The sequence below is a fragment of the Poecilia reticulata genome, chromosome 5 (genome assembly GCF_904066995.2).
Source record: "Poecilia reticulata chromosome 5, P_reticulata-male-v2, whole genome shotgun sequence".
NCBI lineage: Eukaryota > Metazoa > Chordata > Actinopteri > Cyprinodontiformes > Poeciliidae > Poecilia > Poecilia reticulata.
In genome coordinates this window covers 27,556,189-27,572,927 of record NC_088834.1, presented here as the reverse complement: position 1 = coordinate 27,572,927, position 16,739 = coordinate 27,556,189, and the positions used below count along the sequence as shown (strand labels likewise).

The following is a 16,739-nucleotide window of genomic DNA, read 5'->3' as shown; positions in this document are numbered from 1 at the left end:
GTTAAAGATGTTCCGATTCTCCCAAAAAAAAAAAAAACTCTTACGATTTGCACTATAATTCTACAGCAGTGAAACACTAATTTTTCATTCTGTAATATGTAAAGTGCTTTTTAAGTGAGATTAATACATTCTGGAATACTTCTATACTGTACCTGCTTGGATTTTGTTTGAAAGACAAGGAGTCTTAATTGAAGAAGTTCAAATTTTAATAAGAGTTTTATACTCACTTATGTACATTTGTGAACAAAAACAAAAAAACAGCAGTAAGTACAATTATCTTCAGGTAACATAACATGAGGTGCCATTAGAAGATGCCACTTAAGTGATTCAATTGCCTGAAACAAACTTTTCCAGACATCTTTACTGATAAAAAGTACAACTTTGACACATTTAACAGGTAAAAACAAAGCTTTTAGAAACATATCACTCTGCTCTGTGACTTTAAGAGCTCACTTCATCTCAAACAAAAATCCACATCAGCTTCGAGCATGACCTATTTATTAAGTTCAAACATCTGAACTGCATTTTCCATCTTCAATGAAGTTCCAAGCATCCATTTCAGTTCCTGCTGCCTGGATGCAATAAAGTGCATAAAAGCCGATTAGGCTGTTGTTGTGGAACACGGCGTTCTTACGCTCAGACAGAACTACGGTTCTCCGTCGCTTGGCTTCGAGACTGACATTTTGGGCTGTGGTATAAATACATGTAGGAGTCGCACAGGAGCCTGCAGACCAGCTCTGGTGCGAGAGCCGGGTTCGCCCGGGTCAGCTCCTCCTCCGGTTGGCCCAGAAAGTCGCCGAGCTCAGGACAAGCTCGGACCTCGGGAACACTGTAGCCCTTCTCGTCGTCGCCTGCGACAAGGAGAGCGACCTCAAGATTAGTGATCAGCTTGAAACGAGATAAAAAGGCCAAGCTGGAAGACGTCAGATTTGCTCTCGACTTCTTTATCGGTTACGGTCAAGGCTGAGTTAAAGCAAAAATACTCCAGTCAGGAGGAGCTAAAACAAAAAAACGAGGCCTTCTGTTGCACAAACTTTTTTCTTGGGTAAAGTTAAACAAAAACAAAGCAGCTCACCATGTCTGTCCGCCATGCTGTCAAAGAAGAGCCATGAGTGGGAATCAGGGCCGTACTTGACAAAGGACACAAAGTGGCTGGTCTGAATGCAAAGCACACCAAACAGCTGCATGGTGCGCCTCGGCAGAGGAGAGTCGGCGGCTACACCTTCAGGCACAGTCAGCGCCTGGGGAGAGTGGCTACACCGCGACCGATGGGTGTGTACCTGCAGAAAACGTCATCAAGAGTTAAATATTCTACTCTCTAAGTCTGGTGAGTGGATTACTCTTTTGACATGGTTTCCATGCCTACCTGGGTGTTGCAGGTGCTGCAGTACTGCTTGATTCTTCCTGGTTGCAGTTTGTGGTCTGGCAAACACTGGACACACTCGAACTTTGCCATCTGTCCGCAGATGAAACATTCCCTTGGAGCTGTCGGGTGAAAAGGCAAACGATCCGTGAGCGCGTTTTCACAAATGAATGAAAGAAACAAACAAAAAGACCCTCACAGTTGAACAGGAGATCTGTGACGTCCAGCTCAGTGGATGGAATGATGTGAGAAAACATCTTGTACTTGCTTCCACACCTTGGCATCTGGATTATGAGGCAAGACGGCATCTGAGGGAGGGAAAGGATTTTTTTTTTTAAAGATTAAACATGAAAAGAAAGCTTTGATAAACTCCTTTAGGATACGTTTTCTCACCGTTTCGAATTTGATGTCGCCCGACATGCAGGACGTGTCCAGCAGCTTTTGGACGGTGGGCGTCTGGCCCATCTGCTCCTTTTCCAGGAAGATCTGGAGTGTGTAGGCTCCGTGAGAGTTTCCTCCCTCCGACCTTTGGAGGCACGAGCGTTCTGTAACTTTACTACGAGAAATATGGCGTATGCCAAGTATGCACTGTAAGCTGGGCGTCATGGCAACCTACCGGAGCTTCAGCAGGGGCTTGATGCAGAGCACCTTCTGAAACAGCACTGAAATGAACTCCTCAGGATCTGATTTTGGGGCAAAGCAGGAAAGAAAACCACCGTTAACGACTTAAGACTCATAGAACTGTTCACACTCTGACTTGCAAAAGAATTTATTTAACTTTTTTTCACTACACAATAGTATATTTTATTGGGAATTTATGTAACACGTCAAGCACTTAATACATAACGAGCTCTACATAACAGTAGACTGCATCTTTTGCTGAGATTAAAGCCGTCTTTTTTTAAATCATGTCTTCAGGCTTTGCAAATATAACAACTTACATTTATGCACATTATTATTATTATTATTATTATGTAAAGGAGTAGTTGGAAGGAAAAAATCTTATATCTTCTATCCCTTCTCTCAAAAGTTAATTTGCTTTAGCATAAGTAACTAAACATCAATCATCTATACAGATTCACCCTTAAACACAAAACAGGCAATAAATGTCTATATATAAAGAGATAATAAAGAAAACATTATCTTTGTTAATGAGTCAATGTACTTCATCATACCTTGATAAAATATTATATTTGATTATTTTATTTAAAGTAAAAATTGATGTACTCTCTTTGGTTTTATTTGTTTAGTTCTGAGGGGTTTTTTTATCTTCAACCTTCTCAAATTATATCTCTTTTTAATAAACCTGAACTATTGTTGACTGTGCAGTGTTCGTTCTCCACCACACAGAGAGATCATTTAGTCGTATTGGAGTATAATACAAATGCCTGCCGTACTTTTTCAGAATTGCTTTTGAAGATATTTTTTTAAAAACACTAAGAATGCCCTTGTAAGGCTCTGGATTTGCTGCAGCATGCACCTTTTTCGTTTTTGCTGAAGGTCTCGCAGCCGAGTTTCTTCCGGAAGTTCATCACACTCTGTGCAGGCACAAAGCCTTGTCTGCGAGGAGTGGAAAGAGTTTAGAAATGTCTCTTATAAGACAAAAGCATGTCATGCTGAAAAATGTCAAACCTGCGTTTTACCTGCGCAACCGATTGACTATGGATTTCAGGATGCAGGTTATTGGTCGCTCTTTGTCAGCCGGTTTGTTGCAGATGGCATCCACAGTCACAGATGAACTAAACAAACTGAGATAAAGAAATACATCTCTTAAATTCTGCATTTTTCCAAGCACTAATTTACCTGTGCAGAGACTTCAGTTGAAAAAATAACGATAAAGTGAATCTTGGCGTCTTTAGAAATTAAATCAAATTGTTTTATGGAGTTTTTTTTACCTGAAAAGTGTAGCATCCAGGTAGCACGAGTTGATATGACCCTGTATGCCCTTCATCTTCCCCACGAACAGCGAGGCTGCTTCTGATTCAGGGACAGGCGGTGCATCTTCCTCCGACTCTTCATACGCAGGAACTGGAAAGAAAACACACACAAAAAAATGGAGTCTGTGAAAATCAGTCAAGTTTATTTAATTTTTACCAACTTCAATGCAAAAAAAAAAAAAAAGAAAAAATCAGGGAAGATTAAAAACAGCTGTAAAGTTACTGACAAGTTGTACGATCCACAGGATCTTTAAGTAAGCACTTTTCTTCGTAATGACTCCCTGATAAGCTGTTCAGTCTGCATTCTGGCCATTCTACTGTTTTATGCTGCAGATAAGGTCCGGCAAACACGCAACAAGTTTTTCAGCAATAATTTTTGACGTGCGTTTGCAACAAGCGAAGCGAAACGACACATTTCCTTCACCTCATCGTGACCGTCGCAGCACGCCTCACACTCCCAGCCTTCGCAAAATATGCTGCCTGCATGCACAACGTCAACGCATGGCACATGGAAATTAAACAGCTACTCGTTTATTGCAGTGAAAGCACTAACGCCGCATTATGCAACACCACCGCGGTATGTCATAAAACGTAATTAAAACTGCATTATGTAATAATGTAACATAATTGCGCTTCAAAACATAATTAAACATAATTAAAACCGCATTATGTAATAATAATAATAATCAATGCAAAATGTAATAACATTCTGAAACACTACAGAAATACTTTCAGCCGCATAACATCATTACATTTTGTTACAAAATGTGGAAGTAGGTCTTTTTTTTTTCTTAGACATGATCATTTAAAATGAAGGTGCATTGAGTAATAAAATCACAATCTGTTTGTGTTCATCCTAATCAATATACTTCTAATAATCATGTTACAGATCCTACAAGCATTTAAATTGAAACTTTGATCAATGAAAGCCAAACTTTCAAGTCACTTTTCAGACTCTTAGCCAGAATGTGTGCCAAAACAATTAAAAATGCGTTTGAGAATTTTATTACATTTTGAGTCTAATTCTGCATAATACAGTCTTAATTTTGTTTTATTACATATTCAACTTTGATTTTATTACATTATTACATATTGTAGTCTTACATTGGCCGGTCATGATAAAACCAGATACTGGATGATAAAGTTATTGCAATAAATGATAATGTTGTTTTGAGACCATTTTCAAGCAAAGTCAGAGCCATAGCATAATAATGCAAATACTCTCCAAGATCAACAAACATTAAATACTAATGAACATTTAACATTGAAATTGGAAGATATTTGAAATATCTAAAATAAATAAACAAAAACTTCAAATAAATGAATTAAACAAAATTGTCCTTCAAGAACAAAGGACTAGCTGAGACCAAATCAGCAGACTGAAGAATTTTCTCACCCAGTTTTTGCTAGACAGAGAAAAACAAAAAAATTATGCAAATGAAAATTACTGAGTTTGTTTTACTTCATGATGCGATTAACTGATTTATTGCGACAGGCCTAGCGTTACATACTCCTTTGCGGCTGCTTGCATTTAGAACAGCAACTATAATTTTCCATAACATGGCCGCCCTGTCGTACATCTCCAGATTTACAATAGAAATGTACACACGTGTGTAGTTTCAGTAGTGTGTGCATAACTGGAAGCAAAATATCAAACCTGGAGGGATTTCTGTGGTGTTGAACGTCTCCGTCTCTGTGAAGGAGCAGAGGAACCGGCTGTCTGGGCTGCATTTTGTGATGGGAACAAACAAAGCGCAGTTCTCCTTGCAGGTGAAGTACCGCTGATCTTTGTACACCCCGTCAGAGCAGCCCACCACTTCATAATCCTGCCACCACATCATACTAAAATGAGCACAATCGCCCTTTGCAACAAAACTAGAAGGACATTTACACAAACTTTGAATCTCCCACCAGCTCCACCCCGGCCCACGTCTCCGGCTTCCCCTCTGGGATTCCCAACCACCGGATCACTCCGTACACCGCGACCCCTGCGTTATTGACGACCTCCACCAGTGAGCCGACCTCTAGAGGGACGGGAGGCTCGCTCTGCGTCCGGCCTGGAGCGACGCTTCGCTCTGATTGGCTTTTGGTGACTTGTCTTCTGCTCGTCCCGGTACTTGGCATGGAGTTGATGCGCATCACCACTTTCCCAGTTGAGCCTGCAGAGAGGTATGACATGTGTGTGAGTGAGAGGAAAGGGAAAGCGTCATGACACTCCTTTTTATTTTCAACTTCCAGGCTGATCACATGGCGTCTCGACACACTGCCAGCCAACATGGCACCGTAAGTGTGATGTCCTGCGTATGCGTTCACATCCCCAGAAGTTTTTTTTCTCTACATTTTATCTCCAAAGTCACAAGCTTTAAAATATTTCACCAGGATTTTATGCAGAAGGCCAAAATAAAGTGAAACACGATGATGAAGTGGAAGAAGAGCCATGTTTCATGATTGGTGTTTTAGTGTTTTCAGGAATATGTGTAGTGCCACAAATTGTGTTTTTACAGTGTAGACCAAAAACTTCTACTTTTGTACCTATGAGACCCTCAAAGGATCACTGCTAAAAAAACAAACAAAAAAAACACAAAATCTTACCAAGTATTTTTTGCCTACATTTCTTGTGCAAATATCTACATGAAAAGACAAAAACTTACAATTAGTTTTTTAGCAAAGATATAGGAGCTTGTTTTAAGTCAATTACTCCTTCATCTTGATTTTTTTTTAAGTAGCCTACTTGTAACATAGAAAAATTGTCTTGTTGGAATAGGAATTACTGACTTAAAACAGGCTCTTACGTCTTGCCAAAAAGTTACTTGTAAGTTAGTTTTGTTGTATTTCAAGTATATTAAGGTATTTGTACTAAATACTGGAGAAAAATACGTCATATTTTGTGTTTTTGCAGTGCTGAGATAGTTTTATGATCAGCCCTACTGCAACGCACACTCTGACCTGTCTGGTATGTTCTTCAGCCTTCATGATGCTAAATGCAGCTAGCATCATGAAGGCTGAAATAGTTCCCTCACTACTGAGGCCTCCAATAGGACAGCTGAGTTCACGAAGGTTGACGAAAAAGGTTAAAATTCCCAAAAGTTTGTGTGTCACAAAACGCAAAGAAATGTTCAAGGGATGTGAGTGTTTTTGCAAGGCACTGTATCTACACGCCTCCAGTGAAAGTATGTAGACAGTTTCATGAGCGCCAACTGCAAAGAAATGCAAGATCATGTGACAAAATCTACTGTCATACATTCCAGAGCGACAGCACCGGTCTTTCTGGCTGTACGTGTGACAAGTCGTACATGAGCGCCTTGCCTGCACCCCCCGCCCCCCATCCCTTTAGGTATCACAAGTCCTTGATCAAAGCCCGATACTTTCAGAGCGGAGATTCTTTAAAGAACGGCCTGCTGGAAGATGTTTTGACATTTTCAGTTCAGGTCGACTTGAACTCACCGTCTCTTTTGATGTCTCTGTACTGCAGTCCCAGGGGGACGGAGTAAGACGGGACCACCTGGATGATATCTGAAGCACTGAAAATGGGAAGCGGTCCAAGTTGTTTGGGCGACAAGTTGTCTTCGGAGTCCTTTGGCAGAAACAGAGAACAAGCAGTTACTGGAAAGCAAACAGCTTTAAGTACACAGATCTTAAGATCAAGCATGCTTGCATGTGACGTTCTCCAAACAACTCAATCTTGCTGATAATCTTTGGACAATTTTGGAAAGACCATAAGGGATTATTTGCTCATCAACATGCAACTGAGGATCAATTTGTGCGTTAATTGAAGGAAAAGAAAAGCAGACAAACTCACCACAAATTCCACCTCGAAGCCCAGCATGTTGAGGTCGTCCTTGCTCTCCTTCTTTCCGATCTGCATCAGGTTCTTCACCACCCCGGGGACGTGACCCTTCTTGTACCTGATCACCACCAGGTCGCCCGGGGTCAGCTCGCAGATGGCCAAGAAGAGCTGCGGGTTGCACAGTATCTCCAGGCGTCTGCTGGGGCTGGAGATGTAGAGCAGCAGCTGGGCCTGGTGTCGGGTCAGGGGGTACGCGTCCTCCGTCCTCACCGAGCCCCCGTTCTTGGGGCTCCCGGCGTTGGAACTGCAGCCGTACATGAGCCCCGTCAGCTCCCCGCGCCCCGTCTCCGTCTCCACGCGACCGATGCAGCCGCGGCAGAAGCCTCTCCGCGACTTCCCGCGGATGACTATGAAGAACCGGTCCTTGCTCGCTGCTTTGGGCTCCATGGTGCTCCCGTCAGGTCGTGATAAGGAAGGTTGGATCTGGACGAGAGTTCAAGGAAGCAGTTCAGACATGGAAATACAGCGACGTTACAGGATCCTGACCGTCTATTACATCATTTTGTTTCCCGATAATCCCCCACTTAACAAGTTGTTAGCCAATTAAAAGACGTTCACGCGGAAGTACGAGCTTTAAAAGTTCCCTTTAAATCCTCACAATAGCTGGTTTGACAGGACTATAGTAGCCTTTATTAAACGAAAACAGCTCAGTGAAGAGTTAAGGTTTAACTTTGAAAGTGACTTTTACTTACTGCCAGTTTGCATTAGTCCAGGTGAGTTCGGCGGATTAAATCGTCTCACTCCAGGTAAATCCAGACGCGACGCTACACTTCCTCCTGACTCCTGCCGAGGAGGAGGTAACTATTATTATTACTGCTGGCCAGCATGTAACCAACACCTCCTTCCAGAGCTTTCAACTCTCCGCCCACAGCGGTTATCACGTTAGAGAAAAAAATAGTCCCTCCATGACAAGCAGCAGTTGAGGAATGAGCGGCGATAACGTTCAACCACAAATATCACTTGAATGTGGACCGACAGGGATCGTTTTCCTCGTCATTAGACTCTGTTGCTTTCTGAGGACGTTTATTAGGCGCTTGGTTGAATCCGTGTTAGATCTAATAAACATCAGCTTTTATTCATGTCCTTACAACCCTGCTAGCATGCCTAGGTGGGCCCCATGTGGGGGAAAAAAGGCCTGCTGGTGGGCCACATGGCCCACCTGCTGCTCTACCCAAGGTGGGTTTGTCCGTGGGTTCCACGGTGGCCCCACATGGGTTTGTCCATGTAGGGCCACAGCCTACATGGGCCCTAAATGGACAAACTCATGTGGGCCCACCACCATGTAGGGCCCATGTAGGGCCCATGTGGGCTGTGGCTCTACTAAATGATATAGCTCAGAGCGAGATAAAGGAGATTGGGCCACTAACATTTGGGACTCCACGGCTATTGAAGACTGAGATATGCAAGAGATAGCATTATTAATCGGCAAAAGAAAAAGTATGAAAGTTACTAAACAGAATCCTTATTCAGAGTGGATTAACATTTCTTGCAAAGTTTCTGATATTTAATGCTCCATAGATGTCCAAGGACAGCCACTATTTGTTGACAGAGAATTAATATGCTGGATTATCTGTTTCAAAGATTATCTAGGCAACAATCAAAGTCAAGAAGTAACTTGGGTCTTCTAGGAGTGTGCCTGGTGTTAATTTATGAACACAGTATGCAATTCTTAAAGAAGCAACAAAAAAAAACAACCTAAACACTGTATTAGCCCAGCACTGACAAAAACAGAGTTAAAAAAATCAAGAAAACTGCTATTTGTTTTTCTCAGTCATACAAAAGTAAGCCTGGGTTACATGTACATCAGTTTTTTTTAAGAATTAAAACAACAATATTGAAGAGGACAAAGATCAATGCTGAAACTGATTTCAGCTCCTGTGAAATTATTTATGACAAAGTTTTCTCGCATGAGATCATTTGAATGTACTCTGACATTTGTACTCTGACATTTTCTCTCTTGTTTGTATCAATAAGCATCTGGGTATAAATATCTCTTTAGGCTGTATATTCTTGAATATTCTTGCATCCCTTGTTGTCCTCGATCTGTGAACACATGTAGAGACATGTTTCTGAGATTCCATCATATTACATAACTTGTTTTCTTTTCAGGACCACAATGTTACTAGATCTAGTGTACGAGTTGAAACTGAAACTCTCAGCTGGTTTCCATCCATTTTCTTTACACCCTTGTCCCTAAGTGGGCTTGGGAGGGTTGCTGGAGCCTATCTCCAGCTAACGTTCCAGGCGAGAGGCGGGCTTCACCCTGGACATGCACACACACACTCACACTAGGGGCAATTTGGAGAGGCCAATTAACCTGACAGTCATGTTTTTGGATTGTGGGAGGAAACCGGAGTACCCGGAGAAAACCCACGCATGCACAGGGAGAACATGCAAACTCCATGCAGAAAGACCGAGCCGGGAATCGAACCCAGAACCTTCTTGCTGCAAGGCAACAGCTCTACCAACTGCGCCACTGTGCAGCCCCGGTTTTCTTCTACATAAATTAAAAAGAGAAATGTCAGAAAGTAAGGATGACAGCTGTTTTTTTTCTTATGACGCAGTCAGCATGCATGTGTGACAGAATCTTGACTGCAGATCAGTTTTACATAAGGGCCCTTATCTACTTCAATATGAGCACACATAGGGGCCCCGTCTCCTTAACAAGGACTGGGATCAAATTTTTATCACAAATTAGTTCCCGAAAAGTGTAAAAGAGTCACATGCAACAAGTTCCTGCTACACAATGCGAATTTACAAGTTTGTCTTCTTGTGGTTGAAAGTAATTACTCTCAACAGACAGTCCTGGTGATTTTATTGAGAGCAGGAAATAGCAACAAAGCCTTTACAATACCATTAAAAAGTATTCATAATCAGCAAGATTGTCAAGGTGACAAACAAGAGAAAAATGTCACAATGCCCTGCAGCTCATACTGTACATATCCTGTATGGTTTGATCAACATCAGAGCGTCGGCTGACACACCATAACCTTGCGACAGACACCATGAGGTCATCTGGTCCCATCACTACGACTTGTCCGGTCAGCTGTTCATTTGGGAAAGGGCAGATAGTGGAGGTGGAGGCATGAGGCATCCTTTTCTTCAGTTCCTAAACTTGACTTTTACTGCAGAAAACTAAATCCATGCGGACATTTGACTTTGCACACTTGGTTTCTGCTGCTGAATGATCAATTGGCAATCTGCCCATGCCATTGTCTTTTGACCAATATCATCAGAGATAAAGGCCTAGAAGTTGTCTGGCCGGGTGTATTGTCAGTCAAAAGACTGACAGCTTCAGTCCAAATGAAAAAGACAAACTATGTGTTTTACCTAATCATTGCAGAAAGAAGGTCAGTCACTGAAGAGATGTAGTTGGGATCATCCAGTTCACCAACTGTAGTTAAAGCCGTTATCAGAACCTTGAAGTTGAGAAAACAAATACGAGAGAGCAACCCAGTTATTATTGAATTACTTGTCATCAAATGGATTATTATTTACATAAACATTCAGTCTGAGGAACATTTTGAAAATCAGCTCTAGGTCAATTTGCACAGTCTTCAGTTGATACTCCAATTTCCAGTTGATAAACCTTTGTGCATCTCCTGATCCTGATTATCCCAAAGATTAGATTTTTATTCTGATCAAATCATGGCCAGCTGACTCATGAAAATAAAAAATTTTGACCTTTGATTAATCCAAAATAAAGGACCACATTTGCCATCTGTACACTTTGAGTACAACATAGAAATGTACTTGAAGAAAATACTTGGCAAAGTGCGTACAAACATGGTTGGTACGAAAATCTCCCATGATGACAGATGGCTTCTTCCAAACCTTGACGATCACAGCGACAAAAGTTACAAAAAGGTTCCATCACCTGTGAAATCCATTACCTCATCAATCCAGCGGAAGTTTGATTTTTTGTGACATTATTTTCCCAGAGATGGAGACTCTCTGGGAGATTGAGAGCTGAGATCAGGACGGCTCCAACAGACGGCGAAGGGGAAACTTGAATTATATGTTCTACAGGAAAATGTAAAGATGGTGGATGAAGGTTAGAAAATGTGAATACCTTTTTCTCCTGTTTGCTCTGACCTAATATGGACCCTTTACCACTGTACTGGCCTTCCAATGGTTACTGCACCTCTACACTGTAGTTATGGATGTCCTCTCTGGTCAGAACTCCTCCATTTGCCTGCACCTTTGTGTTGACAGTGAACATGGTTATTTACACCCACTGAACAGAACCTTTTGGTGTGAATTAACCTCTTCCTCTATCTCTTGCGATATGCCCCTGTGGTAAAAAGTGCCAAGACCAGCCTCAAGAACTTCTGCCAAACCAGGCATCCTACATCTCAGAGCCTGACCGAGGTGTCCCTGAAGCGTCCAGCTAGCCTCTCAGTTTCTAGCTTTGATATTGCAGTGGCTGTGTAAGCAAAGTAAATGATTCATGTCCTCTACATTAAAACAATTTATCGGAGAGTAAGGTGTAAGTAGGGGAACGTTTGACTCACCAAGACTATGTCAAACATTGAAACCATCTCTTGCTACATCTGCCACTCTGCTGACAACATCATCCCACAAATAGCCCTGGCTGAAAACGAATTTGTATTCACAAGCTAACCTATTAAACCTGAAGTACTTAAACATTATCCACACATTTAAATTAATGTCTTAATGTCAGAAGCATTTTGTACCACGTCCTCTGTAAGAGGTTTAGGCGCAGAGCCCTGGAAATTGATCACCTCGGTTTGATTCCAATGGGCTTTATGGATCAACATCACTCCTCTACAGAGACTCTGATGAGGATTTAGGCTCAAATATTTCACACTTGGGATCAAATCTTTGGAAAGACAATCACATACCCACCGACACCAGACACGTTTAGATGCACAACACCCAAGCAGAGAGCTGCATCCACACCGGACCCATGGCCCGAAGTACTTTCTCACTGAGAGCCATGCATCGCTCATGATCCAACACCACGCCTTTTATGAAACCCTGTGGAGAAACTGTGATGGTAAGCTGCCAAATAATAAATGACTCAATGTAGGAGTGGATTTGTGGTTCTTGCATGGTTTTCATGACATTTTGTGCTTTTCAACTCTTAAATATCCCAAGTTCTCAGTCATTCACGTTTCATTTAAAATATTAATTTGTGAAATTAACGATACATTTATGGCACATATTTCTGCAAGGTACAAACACCCACTCAATAAACTTGGCTAAATACACCAACTGACCCATATACAGTTTTTTTGCAAAAATTTTGCCAGGCCAAGAAAATAAAAATGTCTTTTTGATTTAATAAGGCAAACTTATGTCCCAGAGATCTATAAAACTTTATTAACCCTACAATAAATGTTCTAAAACAAGCACATAAAGTGTAAATGCATACATGTACACAATAACATATCCAAGAAAAAAAACAAATATAGACTGCGATTCTCCATCCACAAATATGCAATGGCATGCATAACACTGTATATCTCATTTCATGAGGTGAACATATTTATTCATACTATAACAAATAGTGCTTTATAGGTTTAAAACAACAATCTAGCTGCCTATTACTTGATAGCAAGTGTCTTAGTGAGTTAGGATTATGTGCTTTAAAGTAAAAAAAACAACAAAAAAACAAGCTGTGTGCTTATATGGGTATAAAAGTAAAAGCAGATCTTCATCATCCCTCGTAGTGTGAGCTGATCTTCAGTGGCCGAGGTTGCGATGCCCCGGCTGGTGGAGGTGGAAGGAGTTGTGCTGCGCTGCTTGGTGAACATGGTTCTGGCGCTGGATGGCGTTGCGGGACACATGGCGGCGGTCTGTCCGGGCCTTCGCCTTCTGAGCAGAGGTTACCTGGCTTAGCTCTGCCACAGCTTTAGGCTGGAAGACATAGCTAGCCACGATCCGACTGGGAGGAGCGGTGGGCTCTACAAGCAATGGGCTGGACGGAGACACGACAGAAACGGGAAAAACAAAACAGAGAAACGTGAGACTGAGTTTAAAAATTAACGCAAGAATTCATTAATTCAAATTAGAAATGGTGAAAATTGTTGTCCCACCTGCTCTTTTCTGTGTTTGCAGGCGTGTCTCCTTGAGAAGTAGAGTTAGCTTGTTGCACAGCAGCCAGCTGGGTATCCTCCTTCTCACATCCTCCTGCCTCTGAAAACACAAAGAAAGATGTTATGCCACTCTTGTTTACCCTGGTTCCTTCTGTGGTCAAGCTGACATGCAGAACATAAGGGTGCGCTGTGTTATGTTTAAACAAAAGACAAAAAAAGTAAATAAATACAAGTCAGACAATCTCACTCTAAACTGAAAGCACTCAAACAAAATGGTAATGCTTTATTATTCAGTCAAGATTCATGTCAAACCTCAGCTATCGGAGCCTTATTACAGTATTTATACATACTAACTTTAACACATTTTGTCACATTACAACCATAAACTCAGTGTTGGGTAGTAACTAGTTACATTAATTGAGTTACATTTAATTGAGTAACTTTTTTTGGTAAAAAAAATAATACTTTTAGGAGTATTTTTACTCCGCTGTGTGCTTTTAGCACATACAAATACCTGACATGCTTTCCCTTTTTTATTTTTCTTTATAGTATTTTGAGTGATTTTTCTTCCACTTTACAATGATGTGCTATATAATGTTAATCCACCATATAAAATTCCTAAAACATACACTGAACTCTGTGGTTATTGCTGGACACAAGGTTCAAAAACTCTCAGGAGGTATAAATACTTTTGTAGTGTTTTATATCAGTAGATTTTAATGTTTTTAATCTCCTCCTACCTTGATGATTGACAACAAGCCATCCATCCTCAGCTGCTTCTCCAGGCTTGACTTCTTCCGGGGTCTCCTCTTCGCCCCCGAAGAGAAGACGGGCAATTTTTCTGAGCATGTCTATTTCTTCCTGTTGTTCCTCCTGTCTTTATTCTGCAATAGGACTCGTGATCACACGAAAACAACTGCGGAAAACAAGGGGAAATAAATATATAGTTGACCAGTGCATCATGATTTAACCAAACAAAGCACCACTAACTACTCTCTATGCTCCGAGAGCGTGTTAGCTTTTTAAAATTCTGCCACTGTTGTGTCAGCTGACGAGGATGTCCAATGAAAAGGCTGCGAATCCCACAGAATGACATTATGTGTCCATCTGTTGCAGGATGAATGGAGGCGGAGCTTATTATTATTCTACGAAATAATGGAAGCCCCCCTTCTTCAGTCATTTTAAAATTAAAACGTAGCTGTAATCAACAAACATCACAGACCAGGGTTGCTATATGGGATAAGAGGATCTACTTTTGTTAGGTATATATTCTCACAATTCCGTTGACATACAGCTATGTCTCCCTACTGCCTGATTAAAATCCCTTTAAACAGGCGACGGGTAGCTTTTAATGTTTAAATGTTAAAACGCTGAAGCCACTACGTCTACGAAGTCGTGTGTTTCAGTAAAACTGCAGTTTTCTTACCTTCTCGGGTTGACTTGAAGGTAGTCTTCACTACAACTAATTCCTCCTTCAAAAACCGCACAACTCAACTAGTATGAACTTGTGCTGCTCTACTGTTGTTTTGTATTTCAAATATTCAACCGAATCAAGCCAACAGAAACCCCTCCCATAAGGCCCGCCCACTCTGACTAAAGAGCCAATCAGAGCTCGCAGACGGAGCCCGCCGTTTGATTTGAGTGAACTGGTGCTGTGTTCCAGTGCCCTCGGAATTCTGGGGAAAAAAAACAAAACAAAAAAAAACTTCTTATCTCAAAAAAACTTTACTCCAGTTAGTTACAGTACAGAAGAGACCACCTCCTCCTTTAGAGTGTTTTGTGTTGTTCACCAAACACTTCGCGAAAGAAATAACGTCATTTTCTCTTTTGTGATGGACATGTTATTAAATACAGTGTCTCTCTTGCAATACTTTGGCTAACTTGTACCCCTTCTTTGCCGATATAGAGTTCCAATCCATATGCTGTTGGTTCATTAATGTTTCCTAACAAACCTCTGACAGTTTTACTGAATAGTTTCACTTTTACTTAAACTAAAATCCACACAGGTGGACTCTTGTTACTAATTTGTGGACTTCTCAAAGCAGTTCATTTATTTTACTTATGGATATTGTAGTATTAGTAAGGTACTTTTCTTGTTTGCACGTTTTGGAAAACCATGTATTATTTTTAGTTCTGGGCCACTTTTAAGCAGTGGTGGGAAGTAACGAAGTACAAGTACGTCGTTACTGTACTTAAGTACAATTTTCGTGTATCTGTACTTTACTTAAGTAGATTTAATAATGGATACTTTCTACTTTTACTCCACTACATTTTACAGTAAGTATCTGTACTTTCTACTTCACTACATTTCTACAAAACTGTCCCGTTACTCGTTACATCCAAGTCGCGTTTCTCTTTTTGTCCGTTAAAATGTGAAGTTCAGGGATTTAAAGTGGCGCCGTAAAATCCGAGCAATAACGTGACTTAGTGTCTGTTGTCATCCATCGGCTCCACCTTTAATCGCACGCGGAGCTCCAAGACATGCGCAGTGGTTTCCTCTGAGCGATCAGAAGCGCTGCATAAATCATAAGATATGGCGACATGTAAAATCAGCAGCGCTTCGCTTTCACAGACGGTGGGGACTTTGTCCAATTTTTAACGTCACTTGGAAGGAAAGCTTAAAGAAAGGTAAGCTCCGTGGACGTGATGCTAGCAAAGCTAGCTGTATTGACTGAGACACATGTTGCATCTGCGATGACTGACATGTCGCAGATATGGGACAACGCTGTGACCAAAGTGCAATATTGTAATATGACATTCATGGACGATCCGATTCTTCTGGACGGATCTTGACTAAGTCCTATAGTACTGAAGCCTCAGTGAGAGCCGTTCTTTGTTCTTGTAATGCTCTGCGTACACTGCAGTAGCTATTTTATTTCATTAAAATATTTTTATATTTAATTGGTGAATAAATAAAACAAGAACAAGAACGCAGAGCATGCTCATTGCTCTTTGTTTTCGTCACCTGTCATGGTGGAAGACGTTGCAGCAGGAGGGAGGATGAGAACAGTCACGGTGCTCCTCCTGCTTGGTTACTTCTTGCTTATATGGCCTTGGACAGTGTTCATAGGTTGTTAATTGCTATGTTTAATGGTGCAGACAATTATTATTTCTGACATTGGCAATATGGGCAACCGCACAGGGCGTTATTTCTTTAGGGATGGCAGGAGACCTCTGTGGATTGTGGCACAGAGATGAAAGCAAAACAGAATGAAGAAGAGTTTGAATTGTCACTGGTTAAATTTATTTCAATACTTATTTCTAAGTATTTAATATCTAGGTGTTTTTATGGGAAAGTGAATCTTTCAGATCAATTTGAGAAGCAGTTTTGATAGGTGCACTTAATGTTATTGTCATGTAGCACGGGGTGCTGGTTTTGATTTGGTCTTGGGTTCAGTGGTCTAGACTACAACTCTGCTACGTGGCTCCTTGGTTCCATGTCCTCCTCTGCCAGTTGGATTTCTTTCAAAATAAATGTGTGGCAAAGAAAGTGAAGTTCATGTTATGTTAGGACAGGAGACGAGATGTTT

The 16,739-nt window shown here is 41.2% G+C and overlaps 2 protein-coding genes across 2 annotated transcripts; both read right to left on the bottom strand.

The window, feature by feature from the left end:
• Nucleotides 1-188: 188 nt before the first annotated feature.
• Nucleotides 189-7,998, bottom strand: cyld2 (cylindromatosis (turban tumor syndrome) 2). Its single transcript, XM_008410538.3, has 14 exons — nt 7,840-7,998; nt 7,100-7,570; nt 6,745-6,874; nt 5,212-5,459; nt 4,958-5,126; nt 3,259-3,391; nt 3,007-3,111; nt 2,844-2,923; nt 1,980-2,046; nt 1,757-1,889; nt 1,563-1,671; nt 1,367-1,485; nt 1,076-1,280; nt 189-851 (listed from the first exon to the last, which is right to left on the bottom strand). The coding sequence occupies exons 2-14, from the start codon at nt 7,532-7,534 to the stop codon at nt 637-639; spliced, it is 2,148 nt and encodes a 715-aa protein (XP_008408760.1). The 5' UTR covers nt 7,535-7,570; nt 7,840-7,998; the 3' UTR covers nt 189-636.
• Nucleotides 7,999-12,470: 4,472 nt separating this feature from the next.
• LOC145551752 (uncharacterized) lies at nt 12,471-14,794 on the bottom strand. The gene is made up of 4 exons (XM_081607390.1): nt 14,636-14,794; nt 13,950-14,125; nt 13,210-13,309; nt 12,471-13,091 (listed from the first exon to the last, which is right to left on the bottom strand). Exons 2-4 carry the CDS (start codon nt 14,056-14,058, stop codon nt 12,857-12,859), a joined length of 444 nt encoding a protein of 147 aa, XP_081463516.1. The 5' UTR covers nt 14,059-14,125; nt 14,636-14,794; the 3' UTR covers nt 12,471-12,856.
• Between the last annotated feature and the right edge of the window lie 1,945 nt (nt 14,795-16,739).

Bases quoted from the DNA above. Each gene is read 5' to 3' on its own strand.
- cyld2 (XM_008410538.3), bottom strand. From the start codon at position 7,534: ATGGAGCCCAAAGCAGCGAGCAAGGACCGGTTCTTCATAGTCATCCGC. The intron at 6,875-7,099 runs GTGAGTTTGTCT...TTTCTGCCAAAG, and splicing joins GCTTCGAGGTGGAATTTGTG to GACTCCGAAGACAACTTGTC. The intron at 2,047-2,843 runs GTGCATGCTGCA...CCCCAAAATCAG, and splicing joins CTTCAGCAAAAACGAAAAAG to ATCCTGAGGAGTTCATTTCA.
- LOC145551752 (XM_081607390.1), bottom strand. From the start codon at position 14,058: ATGCTCAGAAAAATTGCCCGTCTTCTCTTCGGGGGCGAAGAGGAGACC. The intron at 13,310-13,949 runs GTAGGAGGAGAT...TTGTGTTTTCAG, and splicing joins GCTTGTTGTCAATCATCAAG to AGGCAGGAGGATGTGAGAAG. The intron at 13,092-13,209 runs GTGGGACAACAA...GTCTCCGTCCAG, and splicing joins GCAAACACAGAAAAGAGCAG to CCCATTGCTTGTAGAGCCCA.